At 44.0% G+C, this 20671-nt stretch overlaps 1 protein-coding gene and 1 pseudogene across 1 annotated transcript in view; both read left to right on the top strand.

The window, feature by feature from the left end:
* The first annotated feature begins 2929 nt into the window (after window positions 1-2929).
* The window catches only part of CDS2 (CDP-diacylglycerol synthase 2), a 53953-nt gene continuing 36211 nt past the window's right edge, over window positions 2930-20671 (top strand). The window contains exon 1 of the mRNA XM_029916308.1: window positions 2930-3231. Within this exon, the coding sequence (XP_029772168.1) occupies window positions 3175-3231 (57 nt within the window). The 5' untranslated portion in view covers window positions 2930-3174. The remainder of the gene's footprint in view (window positions 3232-20671) is intronic.
* On the top strand, window positions 15852-17984 carry LOC115273313 (annotated as a pseudogene).

The following is a 20671-nucleotide window of genomic DNA, read 5'->3' as shown; positions in this document are numbered from 1 at the left end:
CACAAAATCAGAAGCAAGCTCCAGGCTCTGAGCTGTCAGCACAGAGCCTGATGCGGGGCTGGAACCCATGAACCGTGAGAGCATGACCTGAGCTGAAGTCAGCCGCTGAGCCAACTGAGCCAACCAGGCACCCCGACATTATAGTTTAAATGGACTAATGATTGAGTAAATTTGTGAGAGGTCAGGATTGGCATTTTTGAAGCTTTAAGAAGTTTGACAACTCTGCAGAGTGTACTGGTAATTCCATTTTGCATGCCGTCTCATTAAACTGCGTAAGGCTTAGCTATCTGAGAACACTAGCTAAACTAAGAATAGAAAGGTAATAAGGTAATAAGAAGGGCAACATAAAATGCAGATAAAGCCTGTATTTATTGACAATTTTTAAAAATATTTATTTTTGAGAGACAGAGAGACAGGAAGGGGAAGTGCAGAGAGAGAAGGAGACAGTGAATCTGAAGCAGGCTTCAGGCTCTAAGCTGTCAGCACAGAGCGCAATGCGGGGCTCCAACTCAGGAACCGTGAGATCATGACCTGAGCTGAAGCAGGCCCCTTAACCAACTGAGCCACCCAGGCGCCCCTTATTGACAATTTCTAAAAGAAGTTACTGTTTAAAGAAATGTTTACTAACAATTCTTCCTATGTAATAGAAGAAAATTCTTTAGGTAACTGAAGAATTATTTCACTTTTACCAATGCAGTTTTCAAATATTAGAAAGGGGAGAGGTTTTTTATTCTCAAATAATACTTATAGCAATAGCTATCCACTTATACTGAGCTTACAGTCAGCCTAAATATTCTGGGGGGGGGGCTTGAGAATTTCGTGTTAGTTACCTCAACTAATCTAAGTAATACCTAAAAATAATGGAACTAACCAAAGAATGCAATGAAGTCATTGTAAACAAGATATGCTACAAGCCTGGTAGAAATGACCCTAGAGAAAAGAGATAATATGAGGAATAGAAAAGAAAAATTGGGTAGAGGAGGAGGAGGTGTAAGATAATATAAAGGAACAAAGTCTTTTTTCGGGCTGGAGATAGGGAGAGATTTTTCTTTTAATTTCTTTCTACTGTTGAGAGAGAGCTAGACTCTAAAGCTTGCCTAAAGGCCTATTAGTATAATTTCCAGAGGTCTGAGTATCTGTCCCATGTTCTTTACAGCACTGATTTCAGTAATTTCAGTAATGAGCTGGTCTAAGCTCAGCCCAGCAGCGCTGAGAGCAACGTCTGAAAAGTTTGTTCAGGCCAAATCGAAGGGGCTTATTTGCCCTAGTAATCATACTGTCCGTTCTAAAACTGATTTGTTCATACAGCTCATCAGCCTCCTTTATATTGGGCTGGGTTTGAAAGGCAACAGCTGAGCTGGAAGGGCCACTGTGATGCTTACTTACTCAATTGTGACCTTTCACAACTACACAAGTACCCTAACAGTGAGGATCTGGATACAAACACCTTCTGTCTTAGAGGATGACCTTGTGGCTCTCTCTGTGTTGACATCCTTCCACATCCTTTAGATAATAAACCTCGCCTAATTTACTCAATAGGTGTCTGGTCCTTAGATGAAGTAACTACTGAGGTTGGTCAAAATGGTGGTCACGCAGTCCTCAACAGATTAAAAGAGCTTTAAAATTACTATTAGCATGTTATTTACTTTTATAAGTACTAAAAGACAAAATAAAATACAAAAGCAAAGCTTTCTATAAATAAATAATGGCCTAAAAGGAGTGGCTTGCTCCCTCCCCAACTAACCCCTTCCCCCAAAGTATTTATGCAACATTGTTGGTAGAAAACAAACTACACCAGGAGTTCAGTATTCCTCCATACTATTTTACTGTCACTTTCAATTACTGTTACAGGAGCCTGGGAATATACTTACATAAATCAAGGAAACAGAATGCCTTTTTCAGAATTTTGACTACTTTACTCAAAACCCACAGCTAAGGTCAAAATTGCTAATACGAAATTGCAACTCCTACCTGTGTAACTTTCCCTCTTTGTTAAATTACAGTATGCTTATGGAAAGACACCCCATTTCATACTTGTTTTACATCACTTACAAAGCAGAGAATAGGAACTGTTGAAGTAAACGTTTGAACAACACAGGTATTAATGAATTTAGGAAGACAGGCGGTACGTACAATGGTTATCGAGGACTTTAGTAACAAACATATCTGTGTTCTAATTCCTAGTGGGCACTTTCTAGTCGTGAGCCTTTGGTTAAATCATTTTTCTTTAGAATAATTTTTAATTCCATTCAAGTACCAAGGATGTGTCCTGTATATCGGGGATCCACAGTGAACGAAGGCAGCATTACTTGTCCAAGAAAATGGCTTTCAACAGTCGAGAAGACATAAATTTGAAAAGCCGTGTAGGATCTTCTCTGTAAAACAAAAATCATATCCACTTCCAAGCAGATTAGGTGAGATAAATAAAGCGATAACTTAGTTCACTGCCTAGCATAATTAACATTCAATTAAGTACTAGAGACAGTTTGGCGAAGTAAAGCCGACTTAAGTTTGGGTTTCACTTCCTTATCACGTGAGTCTCTCCTACACAGATGAGCTGCAGGCTTTTCCACTTAGGGCCTAACAAGTGTCTGCTTATATGTGTGAGGGAGGCAACGAAGCCGAGACCCGTAAACTCCACCCGGACCTCAACCTCGAGGCTCTCGCCTCTGCCTCCGGCTACCAGTTTTACCTTTAGGACCGTGGGCGCCAGGGCCAGCCGACCAAGGTCAGGCCCGAGCTCCCATTGGCCAGTCTCCTTCGAAAACACACGCCTTTCTCCGCCTCCTCACGTTGCTTGTCCAATGCACGCCTCTCCGCTCCACTCCGCCCCGCCCCTACCGCCCCTCCTCCCTGACGGATTCGCGCCATTGGTGGGTCTCTGGGGCCGTGATGGCGGCGATGCGCGTGCGCGCTCGCTCCAGGGCCCTCCTCCCGAGAGGAGTTAGCTGGCGGGGGCTGGAGCAGGCAGACGGTGCTTCGCCCGGGTGAAAGGGCGGCGGCGGCCCTGGGCGGGGCCGAGTTCCACGGCTGGCAGCCGGGCTGCGGTGGGTCCAGCCAGCGGCTCAGGCGGGGCGGGGCCGGCCCAGCGAGTCCGCGCGCGCCCGCAGTGTTCTGCCCGCTCCGGCGGCTGCGCTGCTCGCCTGCCACTACGTCGCGCCGGGGTCTCTAAGCATGACCGAGCTGAGGCAGAGAGCGGTCCGCGAACCGGACGCACCGCCAGAGGATAAGGTAGCGGTGGCGTCGGAAGTGGGCGCGGCTGGGCAGCGGCGTCCCCCGGAGGTCCGCGGCAGGGGGGGTGGTGGCGCGCTGAGGGGTCGTCTCGCTCTATGACCCTTTGTCGCGGCCGACGGCGGCCCCGGGCCTGGGTAGCGCATAGGGTCTTTGGGTGGGAGCCCCGGCGGAGCGCGCATCAGGGGGCGGAAGGTCCGGGCCCCGGGATCTGGGTTGGGGGTGGCATCACCGGGGCGCCGGAGGGAGCGCGCGGGAGGTTGCACGCGGCCACCTTCCTCGCAGGGTTGGTTGGGGTCCCCCCTCCAGTCTCTCACCTCCCCGAGGCCTTTCTGGTGTGGAGACGTCGAGACTCCGCAAAGCCTTTGGCAGGAGCTCCTCTGAGCCCATCTATGGCTCTTTGCTCTCCTTTAAAATGTTATTTGGGCAGGAGGCGGCTATCAGGACAAGGCCATGGGCTTTCCTTCTTAGGAGATTTAAACCCTTTCTTGAAAGTTGAATCCCGTGGCTTTAAGTTAAGCAGAGGCGTCTCTTAACTTACGTTGTCAGCAGGTGATGGAAGGTATACTCCCCATATATCTTCTCTGCTTCAAGGGTGCGCAATGATGGGGTAGAGCAGGAAGGTAAAAAAGAGGCCATCTTGGTGGGGATGCAGCTGGTTGGGGGCTGAGGGATGAGGGGAGTAGACACCTCCCACTGAAGTGCAAGACTTGTGTTAGGGGAGTTGAGGAAGGTGGAGAGTGGTTTGTTCTGTGGAGGTGGAATGACAGCCCAAGGACTGCGACTTCGCGGTAGTGTTTGGAGCTTCAGCAGTGTTTTTGGTAAATTGATGGGGCAGTGATGTGTAGAATGGACCGAGGGAGCCTGGGCCCGAATCGAAGACCCTGGTTAACTTGGAGGTTGCCAATGGGTGACCTGCACATGTTTTCTTTGGTTCACATGCTATTTTAAAAACCAGAAGGTTTCTCCCAACGGTCCGAATTTCGGGCCGATGTGGAGAATTAGAAGATCTGCCATTAACGTCGGGCTGGAGCTAAGGAACAGCAGTTCCCGTCAATCCCTGTTGGCCTTTGTTGCCCTACAGCAGGCCCAGGGCACCTACTTATGCAAGTAGCTTGTATGATAACTGGAGGAATGGGACATTAGGGCGACCCCAGGAAGGAAGAAAAAACAAGATTTGGTGACAGGGTGTCAGCAGAGCAGTTATACTTGGAGCAGTGTTTTTGGCGAAAGGTAATAGGGTGTTACACATGTTTTTTTGTTCTTGACAATGGATCATCCAAGGAGAAATTTTGGAGAAAATTTCAGGCTTCAGCAGAAGTTGAGGAGAGACGGCACTTTGAAATCTCTTTATCTTCCCATTAAATATTCTGGATGGGCCTAAAAGAACTGTGTGCTACCCTGCACGTAGTTGGTGAGCATTCAGATGTTTGGAGGTTGTGTAGCCCTGTTTAAGGGTGAGAGATCAGATCTCATGTTAATGGGACTTTGTGGCCTAAAAGGTGGGAAGAGGGAGCTAAAAAGGCGTGATAGTGGCTATATTTTTTGAAAAGCTGTTTGTACTTACTTAGACGTACTTACTGGTGAAAACAAAACCACACACACACACACACACACACACACACAACCCATGGGATTATGAGGTGAAAGTTTTTAGCCTCCCCACCCAACTCCTTGGGTCCATCACCCAGAGAAAAAGTGCCAGTTGAGTCTTAATTTCTTTCTCCTTCCTGTTTTTAGGTAGGGAGGACATGAGGAGCTGTCCAGCTAAAGGTGCCTTAAATTTTCACAGCTGCACTTAAGCCACTTATACAGTGACAGAATGCCTGGGGTTGTGAGCTCCACTAAGTGCTTGTTCCCTAAATCACAGAAGCTACTGCATTCAGTTAAAAGCTGATCGATGTAGTCCATTAGCCCGGAACAAGGCACTCGGCTCCTGCCCCATCACTCAGTATTTCTGAGCTATCATGTATGGTATTTTTAATAATAATAATCTTAACAACTGTGAAAGGCTTTCTTTGCCTTTGATGAATGCATATAGTAGAGTCTTTACTAGTATTTACTGTATTTCAGAGTTTGAAAAGCCTATGTCCATGACTCTGGCTTTGCTGATATTCTTGTGTTAAAACAAAAATAGAAGTAATAAAACAAGTATATCTCTTTAAAAGAAATGAATTGTGAAATGAGGACTTTGTTCATAGTAGAAGAATTCAGAAAATAATATCAGGTCAATTCATTAAAAGAACTGGAACAAATTTAAAACACTCTTTAAAACGTTCCAGTTGCAGGGCGCCTGGGTGGCTCAGTCGGTTAAGCGTCTGGCTTCGGCTCGGGTTCATGATCTCACAGTTTGTGGGTTCGAGCCCCGCATTGGGCTCTCTGCTGACAGCTAGCTCAGAGCCTGGAACTTTCGAATTCTGTGTCTCCTCTCTCTCCCTCTCTCTCTGACCCTCCCTGCTCTCACTGTCTCTCTGTCTCTCAGAAATAAGTAAAAAACATTAAAAAATAAATAAATAAAAAAGTAAACCAGTTGCTCAACGGTTGTGGCAAAATTGTTTTGTAAATAAGGAATCATTAGTTTCAAAATAGCCTGGAGAATGTGTTTATTAGAAGTCAGAAGGTATTTTGTTATATTTAGCATCCTAGAATGGAATTTTCAAAGCCAATTGCTAATAAAGGAAATGTTTTCCTCTGGGAACCGTGCTTATAATTTTAAAGTCCCAAAAGCACAGTATTGTTGCCAAATTTAAGCAACTTGGAATTTAAGCTTTGGGAACGATCTTCTTTCTGCCCAACCATGTTTTTCCAACGGAGGTTAGAAAAGAAAAGGATGAAACATGGGCCAAAAGATTGGCATCTGAACATTTATGTTTGGGTTGACATTTCGGGAGACTTTGTTTTGAAGGTTAGAGTGCTGTATTTAGGTGCTAGAGTGCTACTTAAATTAGAGCTTGTTTCAAAGCTTCCTTTGTAGATGGATGAAAACAGCATGGGGAGGAAATAGTGACATCATTTAGGAAGGGGCTGTGCCACTTACCAGCAGTGTGACTTCGACCAAGAAACTTGTATGAAGGCCTCAGTTTGTCCGTCCCTAAAATGGGGGTGATAAAATTAGCATGTGCTTCACAGGATATTCCTGTGGATTAAATGAATATGCATGTTATATCGGTAGGGTAGAAATTGTCACATTGTGACAATGGGTTAGCTAATGTCTCTGGCTGAAAGACAGTTTTATAGAAAAAATAGTATTCACCTTCCACTCTTGTAAGATAATTAAATCATCAAGTTTTGAGTGTTTGGAGTAGTCTTTCCCTATTCATCATTTTTTCAGGAAAGTGTTACAGACAGAGCTTTGTCTTCCGTGACATATCTTTCGACTTCATTTTCTTGCTGAGTTTTTCAGTGCTCAGAATCGCAGGCTGTAGAAGCAGCGTCACTATATGCAGTTATCTTCCCTTTACTGCCCTGGCTATGATGTATTTTAGGACAGTGGTTAGTAATTAAACATTTTTTCTGATATATAAAAAATGTTTATTTGTTTATTCTGAGAGGGAGAGAGCCCTCAAGTCGGGGGAGGGGGGCTGGTGAAGGAAGGAGGGGTAGACAGAATCCTAAGCAGGCTCTGCACTGTCAGCACTGAGCCAAATACTGGGCTCCATCCCACAAACTGTGAGAGCACGAACTGAGCTGAAATCAGGAGTCAGATGCTTAACTGGCATGCAGGTGCCCCTGTTTTTCTGATTTTTAAGAGTAAATTTCTGAAACAGAAATTACAGGTGTAGGAGAAATGCTATATTTCAACTTTATTTTTTAACGTTGAGAAATACTTCAGTATTGAAAAATCAGTAAACCTTGACTGTGTTCTTTTTTTGTTTTGTTTTGTTTTAAATTTTTTTTAACATTTATTTATTTTTGAGAGACAGAGAGAGACAGATCATGAGCAGGGGAGGGGCAGAGAGAGAGAGAGAGGGACACACAGAATCAGAAGCAGGCTCCAGGCTTTGAGCTAGCTGTCAGCACAGAGCCTGACTCAGGGCTTGAACCCACGAACCGTGAGATCATGACCTGAGCCCAACTAAGTCACCCAGGCGCCCCGACCATGTTCTTAAACAGGGAGAGAAGCTGCAAGATTTGTCACATAACCTGCCATTTTAGGTTTCTTATTTATGTTGATCAAACTGTAATTTTAAAAGCTTTAAAATTAATTTTTTTAAAAAGCTAATTTTGGGGCACCTGGCTGGCTCAGTAGGTAGAGCATGCAACTCTTGATCTCAGGGTTGTTAAATTTGAGTCCCACTCTTGGTGTAGACATTTACTTAACATCTTTTTTTTAAAAAGTGAATTTTGTTTGAAATGTTTTGTGTTTGCACACATTTGTGATATTTCATTAGAAGAATTTATATCTTTTAAGAAAGTTAAATTATTCCCATTGAGTATTAGAACTAGCGCCTTAGGGGTCATTATATGATACAAGAGGATACCATATCCCCTAGGGTTTACTTGCTCAAGGTCACACAGCTCGTTAGAGTCAGAACGGGTCATAGAGTATGAAGGTTTTTCTAATTGCTGTTTTTTTTCTCATTATGTTGTATAATGCTGCCTTCAGGGGTATAGACTTAATTTACAGACTTTAAAAGCTCCTGTACTAATTGACTTTGATATAAAATGTGTCCAGATATCACCTGTTTTTCTTTCGTGGCTATAAAAATCAGAAAAATAGCAAAATCTTTCAGTGTGTGTGTAGGCAAATTCTCAATAAATGTGGAGATTCTGAAGGGAAAACATTGGCAGAAAAAGTTGATTAGATCCCATGTTCCCAGTTTCTGGATGACTGATGATTTATACACGTTGAAGCTCATCTTCGGGGGCAGCCATTTGGGTGTCCTTGGAACGACCTCCCAGCGTGGTGTGGGCTTCTCACTCTGAGCTGCGTGAGGCTGCTCTCCGGGTGATGATGACTCGTAGTATCCCAACAGTTTGTTCCAGCAGGGATCAGTCACTCAGTATTCAACATACCTTCTCCTTAGAACATTCACCGAATCCAGTGTCTGCTGTATACCGTCTCTGTTAGCTCTGAGGGAGGGCTGGTGTCTGTGTTCAGGATTTTATACCAATTTGGGCTCCAAATATTTGGAGAAATCTAGCTTTGCCCCAAAATGAATTTTGTAACTAATTTCACAGTTGCAAAAGAATGCAAATAATTGTCCTTTAAACTGTTTGAAAGAATGTGAGCCCCCATCTGCAGGGGATAGGTTTCAGGACCTTAGTGGACGCCCACAACTGCAGATAGTACCAAACTATATATACTGTGTTTTTTCCTATACGTACTTACCTGTGATGAAGCCTGATTTGTACATTAGGTGCAGTAAGAGATTAACAACTGTATTAAAATAGGATAATTATGGGGCGCCTGGGTGGCTCAGTCGGTTAAGCCTCTGACTTCAGCTCAGGTCATGATCTCATGTTCGTGGGTTTGAGCCCCGCATCGGGCTCTGTGCTGACAGCTCAGAGCCTGGAGCCTGCCTCAGAGTCTGTGTCTCCCTCTCTCACTGCCCCTCCCCGCTCATGCTCTGTCTCTGTCTCAAAAATAAATAAAACATTTTTAAAAAATTTAAAGGATAATTATAACCATATCCTATAATAAAAGTTATGTGTGTTGTCTCTTAAAATACTGTTCTTTACTTGCCCTTCTCGTGATGATGCGAGATGATAAAATGTCTGCGTGGTGAGACGAAGTGAGGGGGATGATGTAGGCGTTGTGACTTAGCGGTTGGCCACTGTTGACCTGCTTCCAGACCCCTGTTGACTGTGGGTAACTGGGACCTCGGAAAGCAAAACTGCGGACTAGGGGACTACTGTGTTTCTGATTTGTGGCTCTTCATCTGGTCTAGGATCCACGTACGTGGGGTATGTTGAACTTGCCTGCAGACTTGCAGAGTAACTCTGCTGCACATAGCTTCTTGTCCCTTGTGCTGTGACAGCCTCCTTGACTTTCCTGACCCGTGCTGGAGGCTGCTAGATGTGAGAAAGCACAGCTTTTCATGTGCTGTACTGCCTCTGGTTTGTGAAAGAGACTCAGAGACCCCTGACTCTTGATTGGTATTTTTGCCAGGGTCTTCTTGGAAAAATACGAATTTGTTCCTGACATTGGGCAGGGTTGTTGCCTTCCAAGCCTTGTCGCGTGGTGGCACAGTGCCAGTGATGGTAGGCTCGTTCCACTAGGCCACTCACCCTGCCGGTTCTTGATCTTTGTTCTCCTGTGGTTTGTCCCCTGTGGGGATGGCATAGGGCCCACTCAGTTGAGTGATCTTTCCAAGAAAGTTACTTCATTGTGTCATTTTGACTAGGCAGTGCATGGTTCAGCGTTTGAAAGGTCTGCAAAGGGTACACTGTGGCTCGCAACTTCACTCCTGCCCAGTTTTCCGCAGAGGCAGCCTCTGGAGCCAGGCTGCCGTGCTCATGAGTGCCCGCAGTTGGGGCAGGACCTGATAGGTCTTTCCCAAGTTGGAGGTCTTTTTGTTACCTTTTGGCAGCAAGGTGTTTGTATTAGGGTCACCACAGGGCCGGCCAGCCTGGAGCTTCTCTGAAGACTCTGCTGTGGTTTTGAAAGAGCCCTTGGGACTGGGATTTACTGACGATGGTCTCTGCTTCTGGGTCTCTGACATTGAAAGGATTTCTGTCATTGACTCCAGATACCTCAGCGGGTGATTCTCAGAGCCATCTCCCCTCAATGTGTGTCCTGCCAGTCCTGGTGGTTCCAGTGGCCCACAGGACATTCACCAGCGCATATCCCTCAATCAGTGACTTATCTCAGGTCTGACTTGTAGTGTTCTAGACATTGACCCTCTTTCTGTCTCCTCTGCATGTAGAATCACACATGTCTCTAAGTCGCTCCAGCTTAGAATCCATTGGTCCTTGTGTCTCTACTCCCTCACCCTGTCTAGGTCACAGGTTCTTCCCAGGTGTTACCCAGATTCCTTATCTGTTCCATAGTTCAGCACTGTTGTGAACCCTTCTTATTGAGCTCCGTTCCTTCAGGATTTGCATTGTCAACTTCTAGTCCATCTGTCCTTTCTGTCCTCTGACAGCTCAGAAACCGTCATGTAAATTACAGGGGAAAAAAGAATTCTGGCCCCCTTTTCAGATCTCTTAAACTCGGTCCTTCATGGTCTTCTCTCTTAACTGGTCCCTCCTCTTGCTTGGTGCCCCGTGATACTAGTCTTGGCTCTTGCTGTTTCCAACCCCTGAATTGTGCTCTTTCTCTATGCTCTACCTGTTTAAATCTTATATTCTCAAAATCCATTTTGGATCTTCTCCAACTCAGTACTTTATCAGGGTTATATATTGTAGAAATCACAGAAATGTATACCTAGGAGAACGAAATCCATCTATAATCCCATAATGCAGAGAAACAACCATTGTCCAAATGCATGTTGCTACACACGACTGTAATAGTAGTTACCATGTATGATCTGATAGCTTGCCTTCTTATGCTGTCAGAAGCATTTTCCCACATGGTTATGGTTCATTTAAGTTCTTTGTAAACAGTATATCAAACTTTTTCTTATTATGAAAGAAACAGATGGAAATAAAAGATATTCACTGTAGAAGCACCAAAAAGAAAAGGAATCACTTTCAGCCTGTTATGCAGAGATAACCACTGTTGATGTTTTGGTGGATAGCCTTTCTTTTTATACATGTTGTACGTTCCTGTATTATGTATACTACTGTTTTATAACTCAGTTTTGCTAAATAATATGCCATAAACATTGTTCAAGTTTTTAAACAATGAACCAGCATCCTTTTTATGGCCACGTGTCATTTCATTGTGTGGCTGTACCTTGACCTGAGGCACCAATCAGGCTCTTGTTTTTGCTATTGTAAGCAAGCTGCAGGAAGTACCCTTGTTAAAACAACACAACACAAAAAAACCCTTACTGCGCTTGCATAAAACCCTTTCTGCACTTAGATAACTTCTGTGTTTAGAACTGCTGATTCAAACAAGGATGTATGTTGTCTAAGCTTTTGACACAATTGATAGATTTCCTTCCTGCAGTGACTTTGTAGCACCTTAACTGCATGAGAGTGTCTATCTTTGTGGTCTCCTCTCCCACAAAAACATACTGAGTATTCACTTGTTTCCTGATCTTAGAAGGGGCATTGTACCATAGTAATTATAAGTACAGACTTCTAGTTGGACTGCTTGATTTATAACTTGGCTCCCCCAATACTTTGCCTCAGTTTTCTCATCTGAACAATGGGGCTTCGAATGGGATTTTGAGGCATTATCATACTTTTCCCATAGGACCTGTACCTTAGAGTAATCAAATAGTTGATTAGAAGTTTCTCTCTATAGGGGTTCCTGGGTGGCTCAGTCAGTTAAGCCTCCAACTTTGGCTCAGGTCATGATCTCATGTTTCATGAGTTCAAACCCTGCATCAGGCTCTGTGCTGACAGCTCAGAGCCTGGAGCTTGCTTCAGATTCTGTGTCTTCCTTTCTCTCTTCCCCTTCCCTGCTTGTGCTCTCTCTCTCTCTCAAAAATAAATGTTGAAAAAAAAATTTTTTTAAAGAAGTTTCTCTTTATAGGATAAATGAAAAAGGAATGATAGAATATCAATATATTCAACTCCCCATTGAATTGATAGAATGAGACCATAATCAACAATGCCAGATATTGTGTATCTCCTGATGGAAGCACGCAGCACTACTGATGGAGGAATCTTGTCCAAAAATTCTCCCTGAGCCTGATCAAGACTTTAGTTCTAAGTGCTAGTTGACAGGAAATTCAAGGGGCAGCAGAACACATTGAAAAACACCACTGGACAAATGACCTGGTTATTTTAAAAAATACTTGGCAAGGAGACATCTTGGCCTACTTAAAAAAGGGGGGCAGTGTGGGCAATAGATATGATAAAGCCTACAGATTAAGAGACTTAAGGCATATTAATGATTTCTGGACTTTTTTTGGATCCTGATTGAATCAAACTGCTATGAAAAAAAATTTTGGGTAAATTTGAATATTAGAGATTTAATAAATATAAAGGAATTATGAATTTTTATAGGCATAATGGCATATTGATATTTAAATGCTCCTAATAAAAACACTAACTATAAAAGAAACAATTGATAAACCAAACAACCTTAAAATTAAGAACTTCTGTTTATTGAACTAAATGAAAAGGAAGTCCATAGATAAGATATTTATAAAAAAGATATTTGACACAAGATTCATATCCAGGATCTATGTATATAATTTCTACGACAAGAATATGTAAAAAAGACAACTCAATTTTAAAAAGGCTCTTCAGATGGTCAATAAATAAATGAAAATGTGCTCAACATCATTAGTCACAATGAGATTCCACTGCACACCCACCAGCATGGCTGGGATTAAGAAGACTGAAAATATGAGGGGATGGCAAGTAGGTGGAGTTTGTATCCTGTCTGTGGGAGTATAAACTGGTACAATCACTCTGGAAAACTGTTTGGCAAATATTTACTAATGCCTATTTTATACACAAATCTTATGATCTAGGGTAGTAGTTCTATTCCTCGGTGATTACCTGATAGAAATCTGTATATAATGTTCACTAAAAGGTAAGTTCTAGAATATTGAAAGCAGTATTCTTTGCAGTAGCACCAACTTGCAAACAACCCACATTATGAATAATGCTGCCATAAGTATGGGTGTACAAATATCTATTGGAATCTCTGCTTTCAGTTATTTTGGGCATAGACCCCAAAGTGGAATTGTTGGATTATGTGGATAATTCTGTGTTTAATATTTTTCAGAACTTCCACATTTGTGTATTCTTGTGGTTTAGGAATTTCCCTAATAATTTCTAATAATGGCAAATATTGATGCATACAACCTACACAGACAACTCTTTTGGTCCTCAGTAATTAAGAGTGTAAAAAGGTCTTGAGAGTTTAAGAAAGAGAATCAAGAACTGCAGCTTTAATGAACTGTATTATTACTCACCAAGGGAGAGAAGGGCTGACCAGTCTTTGCTAATGGATGCAGATGAGGTGGGTGGCATTCTCCTTTGCTCTGCAGTGTCCCAGTTTGGAGGATACGTTATATGGTCACCCTAATGATGGGATCCATTATTAGGTGGATCATTAGACAGGGCAACCCACTCACCTTTGCTGTGGATTGTGGTAGAGCTTCCTGAACTGGCCAGCTTTCATCTTCTTGTGGACCATGCTTTAGGATGAAAAAACTACAGAATGTAGCTTTATTACATTTCTGGTTGTTACATTAAAAATTTCTCATATGATGCTCTAAGACATCAGGTCATTTTTTTTCCTAAAAGAAAGCCTCGTATCATATATTCACAAAGCATGTATTGCCAATGTGCCTCTGAAAATTCCAGTAATTTTGGAGACTATACATTCCTTTTGAATTTTGACTAATGACTTGGAATTTATGAAATGATTCTGACCTCCTCTCAGTGTTATTTGGAATGGAACTCGAAAATTTCCCTATGCATTGTTTTGTTAAAAAGTGCAAAATCGGGGCACCTGGGTAGCTCAGTCGGTTAAGCTTCCGACTTCTGTTCAGGTCATGATCTCACAGTTTGTGGGTTTGAGCCCCACATTGGGGTCTGTGCTGACAGTTTAGAGAGAGCCTGGAGCCTCCTTCGGATTCTGTGTCTCCCACTCTCTTTGCCTCTCACCCATTTCAGCGCATTTTTTTAATTCTTATAATGTTAAAAATTTTTTCTAAATGCCAAATGGGTTTTTGAGACATAAATATACATTTGTTTCTTATATAAACATTGACTGAAAACCTCATGTTGAAGATCATGTGCCTTGTTTGCAGTTTGTATATTAACAATCTGTATATCTTCCCAGAAAAACACTAACTGGGGAGGGTTTGCAGGGTGTGCTTACTTTACCCAGTCTTTTCTTCCGGCCTGCAGAACACCTCACTTCCTCCCAAGGCAGGCAGCACCAAGCCTATCCGGTTGTCAGTCCTTCTGTGCAGCCCAGAGGTCTGTATCTCAGTTTGATGTCCAGTGGTCTCATTGGGTCTGGTGACCATGAACTAAAGGTTATCGTCCATCCCTCTCTTCTTCAAGGACAATTGTAGAAGAGGAATGGGAGGGAGGGGCAGGATAATCCAAATAAACTTTCCCATTTGGACAAGGAAAGAATGAGGAGGACACACAGCAATGTCTTGGCTCGCCTCTCTCCTGACTGGGAATCTGTCTGAGACCTCTGTGTGCTTAGATGGGGCCTGTTGCTTGATAAGATTCATTGCAGGTTGAGCGGTTAGGGAGCAGGACCTTCTACAATGTCATCCACCATCCCTTGTATCAGATCCCAGTCCAGAACTCCTCCAGGGTGGTGGAGAACAGAGGGCTTCTACTTCCTCCGCAGCCTTCCTGAAGTGTAGACTCTTGGCTACACTTTGTTTTATTCCTCCATCTTAGTTCTTCAGTCTACTTTGTTATCCAGATATTTGTTAAAAATCTCACATCCATGGATGCTCCCTGTCCCCTATTATTTCTGCCCAAAAGGCTATAGTTTTATTCCTTACTGTGCTTATTGACATTCAATGGGATATTAAGGTAAAAAGGCATGTGGTCTGCCTGCTTTCATCAACAGGAAGTTTTCAGCTTTGAGACACTGAGTTGATCTTACATTAGAAGCAGACTCTTGCAACACTTTTGTTGTTCTGTGTTTGGGGTGAAGGATTAAAAATGGTTCCTCTTAATTGATGACACCTGTGAATTCTGGGCTTCTGCTCTTGACCCTGCGAACGGCCTGTGTTTGACTGGAGGGAGGAGAGGAGACTGGACGGGGGACCAAGGAAGAGTCAGAGTGGTGTGCTAACCAAATCCTGAAAGAACAAGTGTTTGAGAAGAAAGAAACACAGCTTTTCAAGTAGATCAAGTAGAATGAGTGGTAGACAAGGTTTTACCTTGCCAACATTATTTCTCACAATGGTCCAAAAATCCTTTCATGGAAGATGGTATCTCAGAAGGTGATAGGACCTAAATTTTTCTGAACTGTAAACTTTTATACATGTATTTGAATATAAAAGCTTTATACATTTCCCATTTTATAGATTTTGAACTCTTATAATATTTATTAGCCTCAGTACTCTGTGTGTGTGTGTAACCTGTTTCTTTAAACATTACCTCGGGTCTCGGACTTCCGTTCCAAAAAGTAGTTGCTGTCCTGTTAAGCTGCACATGACTAAAACCCAAAAATGATAGTGGCTTAAACAAGACAGAAGTATAGATACACTATTTCATCACACAGAAGAAGTCTGGAGGTGGGCGTCCCTGCAGATTCAGTGTCAAGGATTCAGGTTTCTTCTCTCTTGCTGTTCTACCGCTGTGAGCCCTGTGACTTCCACCCCTAGTGCAGGATGGCTGCTGGAATTCCAGCCATCATTTTCATATTCTTCCAAGAGGAAGAAGGGAAGGAGAGAGTCCTTTTCTGTCAGGATGCTTCCTAGAAAATGCACTATTTCTGCATCTATCCCATTGGCCAGAACTCTCACATGGCCGTTTCTGGCTGCAAGGGAAGCTGGGAAATGCTCCTTCTAGGTGGCCGTGTGCTTGACTAAGCCTTGGCTTTCCTATTACAGTGGAAGGAAAGGAGAATGGATGTTGAGACAGAGAACTTTAAGCGCTTCCAAAGACCTGAAGATGCCTGTGGAAAATTGGCAGGCATTCTGCACAGCAGCAAAGAAGCAAAGCTGTGGGAAGATGAAGGTAGAGAGTAGAAGAGTCCAGTTTTGGTGGCTGAGGGTCCCCTCTGGTGGCGGTAGGCAGCCGAGTCACTGGCAGCCAGGCAAGGAGAAAGAGGGACTGTTTCACAAGTGTGTGGATGGGAAAGAGGGGCCAGGGGAATCACGCACAGGTACCTGCTGCCTAGTGGGAGAACCGTCCAGACAGAGGCCTTGAGGATCTGCTGGTGAGTGGTCTATAAATGTCTGGCAAACCAAAGAGTAATATTTAGAAAACTCCCTGCATCCCAGCACTTCCCAACTATGTTCAGCAACAGTTTTTGAAAGGTAGAGAAAAAAACAGGCTCTCAGTTTCATATCCCTCTTCTAATTTATATCTTGTGACCTCTCTGTAGGTCAGAGCAGTAATTGTTACCTAAAATGATGATCTTCTTGTTCTCTTTTTAAGTAATCTCTGTCCTTAATATGAGGCTTGAACTCATGACCCAAAGATCAAGAGTTGCATGCTCTACCGACTGAGCCAGCCAGATGCCCCGAAAATGATGATCTTAATTCGTATAAAGTTGTATGGAAATGACCTATTGAAGATAGCCAACCGTGGTGCTGCATTAACAAGGTGATTTCAAATAAAAATTATGATCTCACATGCAGCCTCTTTCCACCATTGCAACGGAAATGTATTTTCCCTAGATGTTGGGACAGCCACTTGCTGGAGGTCCTGGCAGGGCTCTCTTGCTGCCTGAAGGGCCTAATGACAGTGGCGTGGTTAGGGTCTTAGTGCGATGTGGCAGCTTGCTTTGGAGAAATGAACCCGTTACTGGTAAGTTCAGTCTTCAAAATAATAATAATAGTCTTCTAAATAAGAAGTCCTTGGAAAAATAACACTCGAGAAATGGTCCCATTATTGTCACATGTGTAAGCAGGCTCAGGGGGACTGACCAGCCAGCCTGCATTCTGATTGCCTTTCGCCAGTTTTTTCCAAGGGCTTACCTCTGGAGGCATAAATCAGAAATCTTCTCTCTTCCCTTCCACTGTAGGTGTATAGCATTCCATCCTGCTTTGAGTCTGAGGGGAGTTGTAGAAGTCCGGGGACCTCCTTCGCTGGCTACTTTAGATAGAATCTCCCATTACAGTCTAGTCTGAGCCGTGTTGAGGCTGATGTCTATTGCCTCCGATAATGTTGGGAGAACAAGGGCCCCATGGGCTTTGTTTCCTTACAGGGATATCAGCCAGACTCTTGGTTTTCTTCTGAAGAGTTGCCATTTCTATCTTCTATCTGTTCCACAGAGTTCTCTGTACAGAGGATTTTCAATTTTCACACAGTGGTCTGTTGAAAACACACCATGGGAGAGTAGCTATTTTGAGCACTTCTGACAAAGAACCATTTCTTCCAGAGAGATCATCAGCCTTTCCTCTAGAGGCTTTTTCTCAGACAGGTGGCATCCCCTAGAGGGTCCTGCTTGAGTCCTAGGAGAAATGGTTAGACATTGTGTTTCCTGGATCTCAGGAAGAATTATCTGGAGTGTTGGATTAAGAGTTCTAATACAGGACTCCTACATTCCTCATTGGTCTTAAAGTATCTAAAATAGGAGCCCTCTGTCTTCTCTGCACCTGGCACAGCTCACCTGCCACAGCCCCTCGTCCTCTGAAAATGTGCACTTGTGCAGAGCTCGTCCCCACTCCCTTCTTTGTCAGGAGCACCGCTGTTGAGCAGCGGTGTTAAAACCACTGAAAGATGAGAGCCTTAGCAGCTTGGCAGTCCCATGTCCCCTGACCTCACCTATTCCCAGCCACAGCTTCTGAACCAGTGCCATTTCAAGGGACATAGACACAGCAGCCAAGTTCATTGGGACTAGAGCTGCCGTGGGAAGGGTGGCTGGCTCTGGGGCTGGAATTGGAACAGTGTTTGGGAGTTCCTTCATTGGTGATAGCAGGAACCCCTCTCTGAAGTAACAGCTCTTCTGTGTCATTCTGGGCTTTGCCCTCTCGGGGACCATGGGGCTCTTTTGCCTGATGGTGGCCTTTCTCATCCTCTTTGCCATGTGAAGGAGCCATCTCCACCTCCCATTGATCTCTCTCCTGTGTCTCGTCTGCCCTGTATGTTCCTTTTCCTATACCTCCCTAGGTAGCCTGTGGAAAGTGGTTGGCTCAGGGTTTGACAGTGGGAAGACAAATAAATACTGTATTAATAAGATCAAATGTCCAAAATACAAGAATGAGCCACCATTTGAAATTGAAAACAAAGACTTTTAGTGTCCAGGGGACCAAAAAGGGGATGGGAAACCAGGATGGTTTGAGATTTTTCAGGGGCCCCCTTTTTTCCAGGGAAATTTGGCCATCTTCATTCATCACAGATCTCTCTTAGCTTTGATGAGTTCAGTATAGGTGATGTGGTCATGGAGGCTGACCTCTGGGGCTGTTGTTTTGGTTGCTTTGAGGAATCTCATGTTGCCTCCTGTGGTCATCTGTGTGGGATTCTAGGCCTTGCACATCATTCCGAAGTGTTCAGCAGTGCCTGGGCGGGGGCGGAGGAAAGGCTTGTGGGGTGGTGACGCTTGAGCTGGAGAAGCAGGAATGTGTCTGGAAAGATGGAGAAGAATGAGTCAGGGGTCCCAATAGAAAGGCCTTGTGGGCCAGGCCAGAGAGTTTGGGGGAAAGCCAGTAGAGATGTCAGCACAGAGGAGTTGAGGGGCTTAGATATATCCATTTTGTACTTTTTTAAAATTATGGAAGCAGTGCTTGTTTGGTGGAAAATATGGAGGCAATAAGGAAGTATTAAAAACTTTAAATTACCTTTAATTTTACTACCCAGAATGTGGCTGCTGCTAACATTTTTATCGTGTCTTGCTAAACTTTTTTCTATGGTTGCTTGGTGTTTATCCCTATTCAGCCATTTTTTTTCAGCCATTCAGGGAAGGGAAACTTTCTTCAGAAAGGTGATACTAATTTACATTTGTGTGAGCACTGTGTGAGGGTACTGGTTTTCTCCAAGCCTGGTTCACCGTGCATGTTCTCTTTATTTATTCAGCCTGATGTGAGAAAATGGCTTCTGTGGCCATTTTATTTTTTATGTCATTGGTTATTAGTGAGGTTAAATAAGTATACAGGTTATTTGTATTTGGAAAATTGTCTCTCCTGATTTTTTTCTGTTGGCGTGGCCATATTTTTTGATTTGTAAGAGTTTTTTTTCTTAAGGAAGCTGGAAGAGCTAAACTGATAGTTTCTAGCTAGACGTGCTGCAGGTATTTGAGGGAGAGGGGGCGCTGTTCAGTAGGACCTTGATGTTATTATAAGGCCTGATCATGCAGGGATCAGCTGGCCACTTGTATATATACCCTAGAGGCAGGCTTTCTAGATTATCATAAGTATTGGCTGCAGGACACCTGGGTGGCCCAGTCAGTTAGGTGTCTGACTCTTGATTTGGACGCAGGTCATGATCTCAACAGTTATGGAATCGAGCCCCGCCTCTGGCTCTGTGCTGACAGTGTGCAGCCTGCTTGGGACTCTCTCTCTCCCCCTCTCTCTGCCCCTCCCTTGTCCATGCACACACACTCTGTCTCTCAAAATAAATAAATAAACTTTTAAAAAGGTATTGGCTCCTGTTTTACAGGGATAAGCCAAAAGGCCCCAAGTTCAAGTGAGAATTTGAACCCAGGGAGGCTGAATCTGAGTTCATGCTCTTTACTTTAGCCATTCTGCCTTCCTGGCCTCCTGGTCTCCTCAGTCATTTTCTTCCATGGTTTGGCCGAATTGTCCCTAACACAGGAGGACCTGTGAGCATCTCTGGGTTGGCCAGCAGGACCCCATGGGGGTGAGAAAGTACTTGCCTCACTCTGCATCAGTCTAGGAGAGAGGAAGTGGGGACAGTGGCCCCAGAGTTCCTTGGGGCCTTCGTGTTGTAAGCAGGGGCATCTCGGCACAGGCCCTGCAGGCTGCAAGCACGCTCGAGGCTACAGCAATGTGAGGCATGTGTGGCACAGAGCCCTCATCCCCTGATGCCCACCTCAGCCCCAGCTCCTCTGTGGAACCGTCTCTATTCCTGTACCCCATTTCTTCACCTTCCTTCCTTCCTTCTCCAGTCTTCTATGGAAATTGTTCAAATTCTGGTTAGGCGCTGTCTCATCTGCAAAGAAAGTCTCTGGGGTTGGGCTCCTTGTCTTGGAATTTTGTAGCTCCTACGAGATTCAGTAAAGGCATGTTGATCCGTCATGATGGTTCCCGGCAGGGAGGGACTGTCCCTGGGAGAAAGCTTGAAGGCACAGCCCTCCTGCCGACTTGGTCATAAGCTCCTTGGTTGCTGTCATACTTGGCTGTCCCTAGCATGTTTGGTTGTCGGAAGGTGGAGTGGTGTTAAATCAGCTGTGAAGATTAGCAGCTGGCCAGGCAGTGAGAACCAGGCCTGTGGTTTCAGGCGGAATTTGTTGAGCACAGTCACCAGAGTTGCAGATAGAGCAAAAAGAAAACATTGGCATGTCAGGATTTATTTAGTACTGAAGTACCACGTTATGTTAACACGATGTGTACCCCCTTTCCAGGAATAGCCTCACTTCTGGCACCATATTTGATTTGATTTTTTTGCTAGTTGTATCCACTGAACTGATATTAAGACCCAGTAAGTTTCAACCCACAGTTTGAAAACCACAGCCTTACCTTATTTTATCTCCCCAATATCCCCGAGATAGGAACTGTTTCTGTCTTATCAATGAAAAAGCTGAGGCCCAGAAGGTGACGTG

The sequence above is a fragment of the Suricata suricatta genome, chromosome 12 (assembly GCF_006229205.1).
Source record: "Suricata suricatta isolate VVHF042 chromosome 12, meerkat_22Aug2017_6uvM2_HiC, whole genome shotgun sequence".
Taxonomy (NCBI): Eukaryota; Metazoa; Chordata; class Mammalia; order Carnivora; family Herpestidae; genus Suricata; species Suricata suricatta.
Note: the sequence above shows the minus strand (reverse complement) of the source record. Positions and strands in the feature narration are given on the sequence as shown.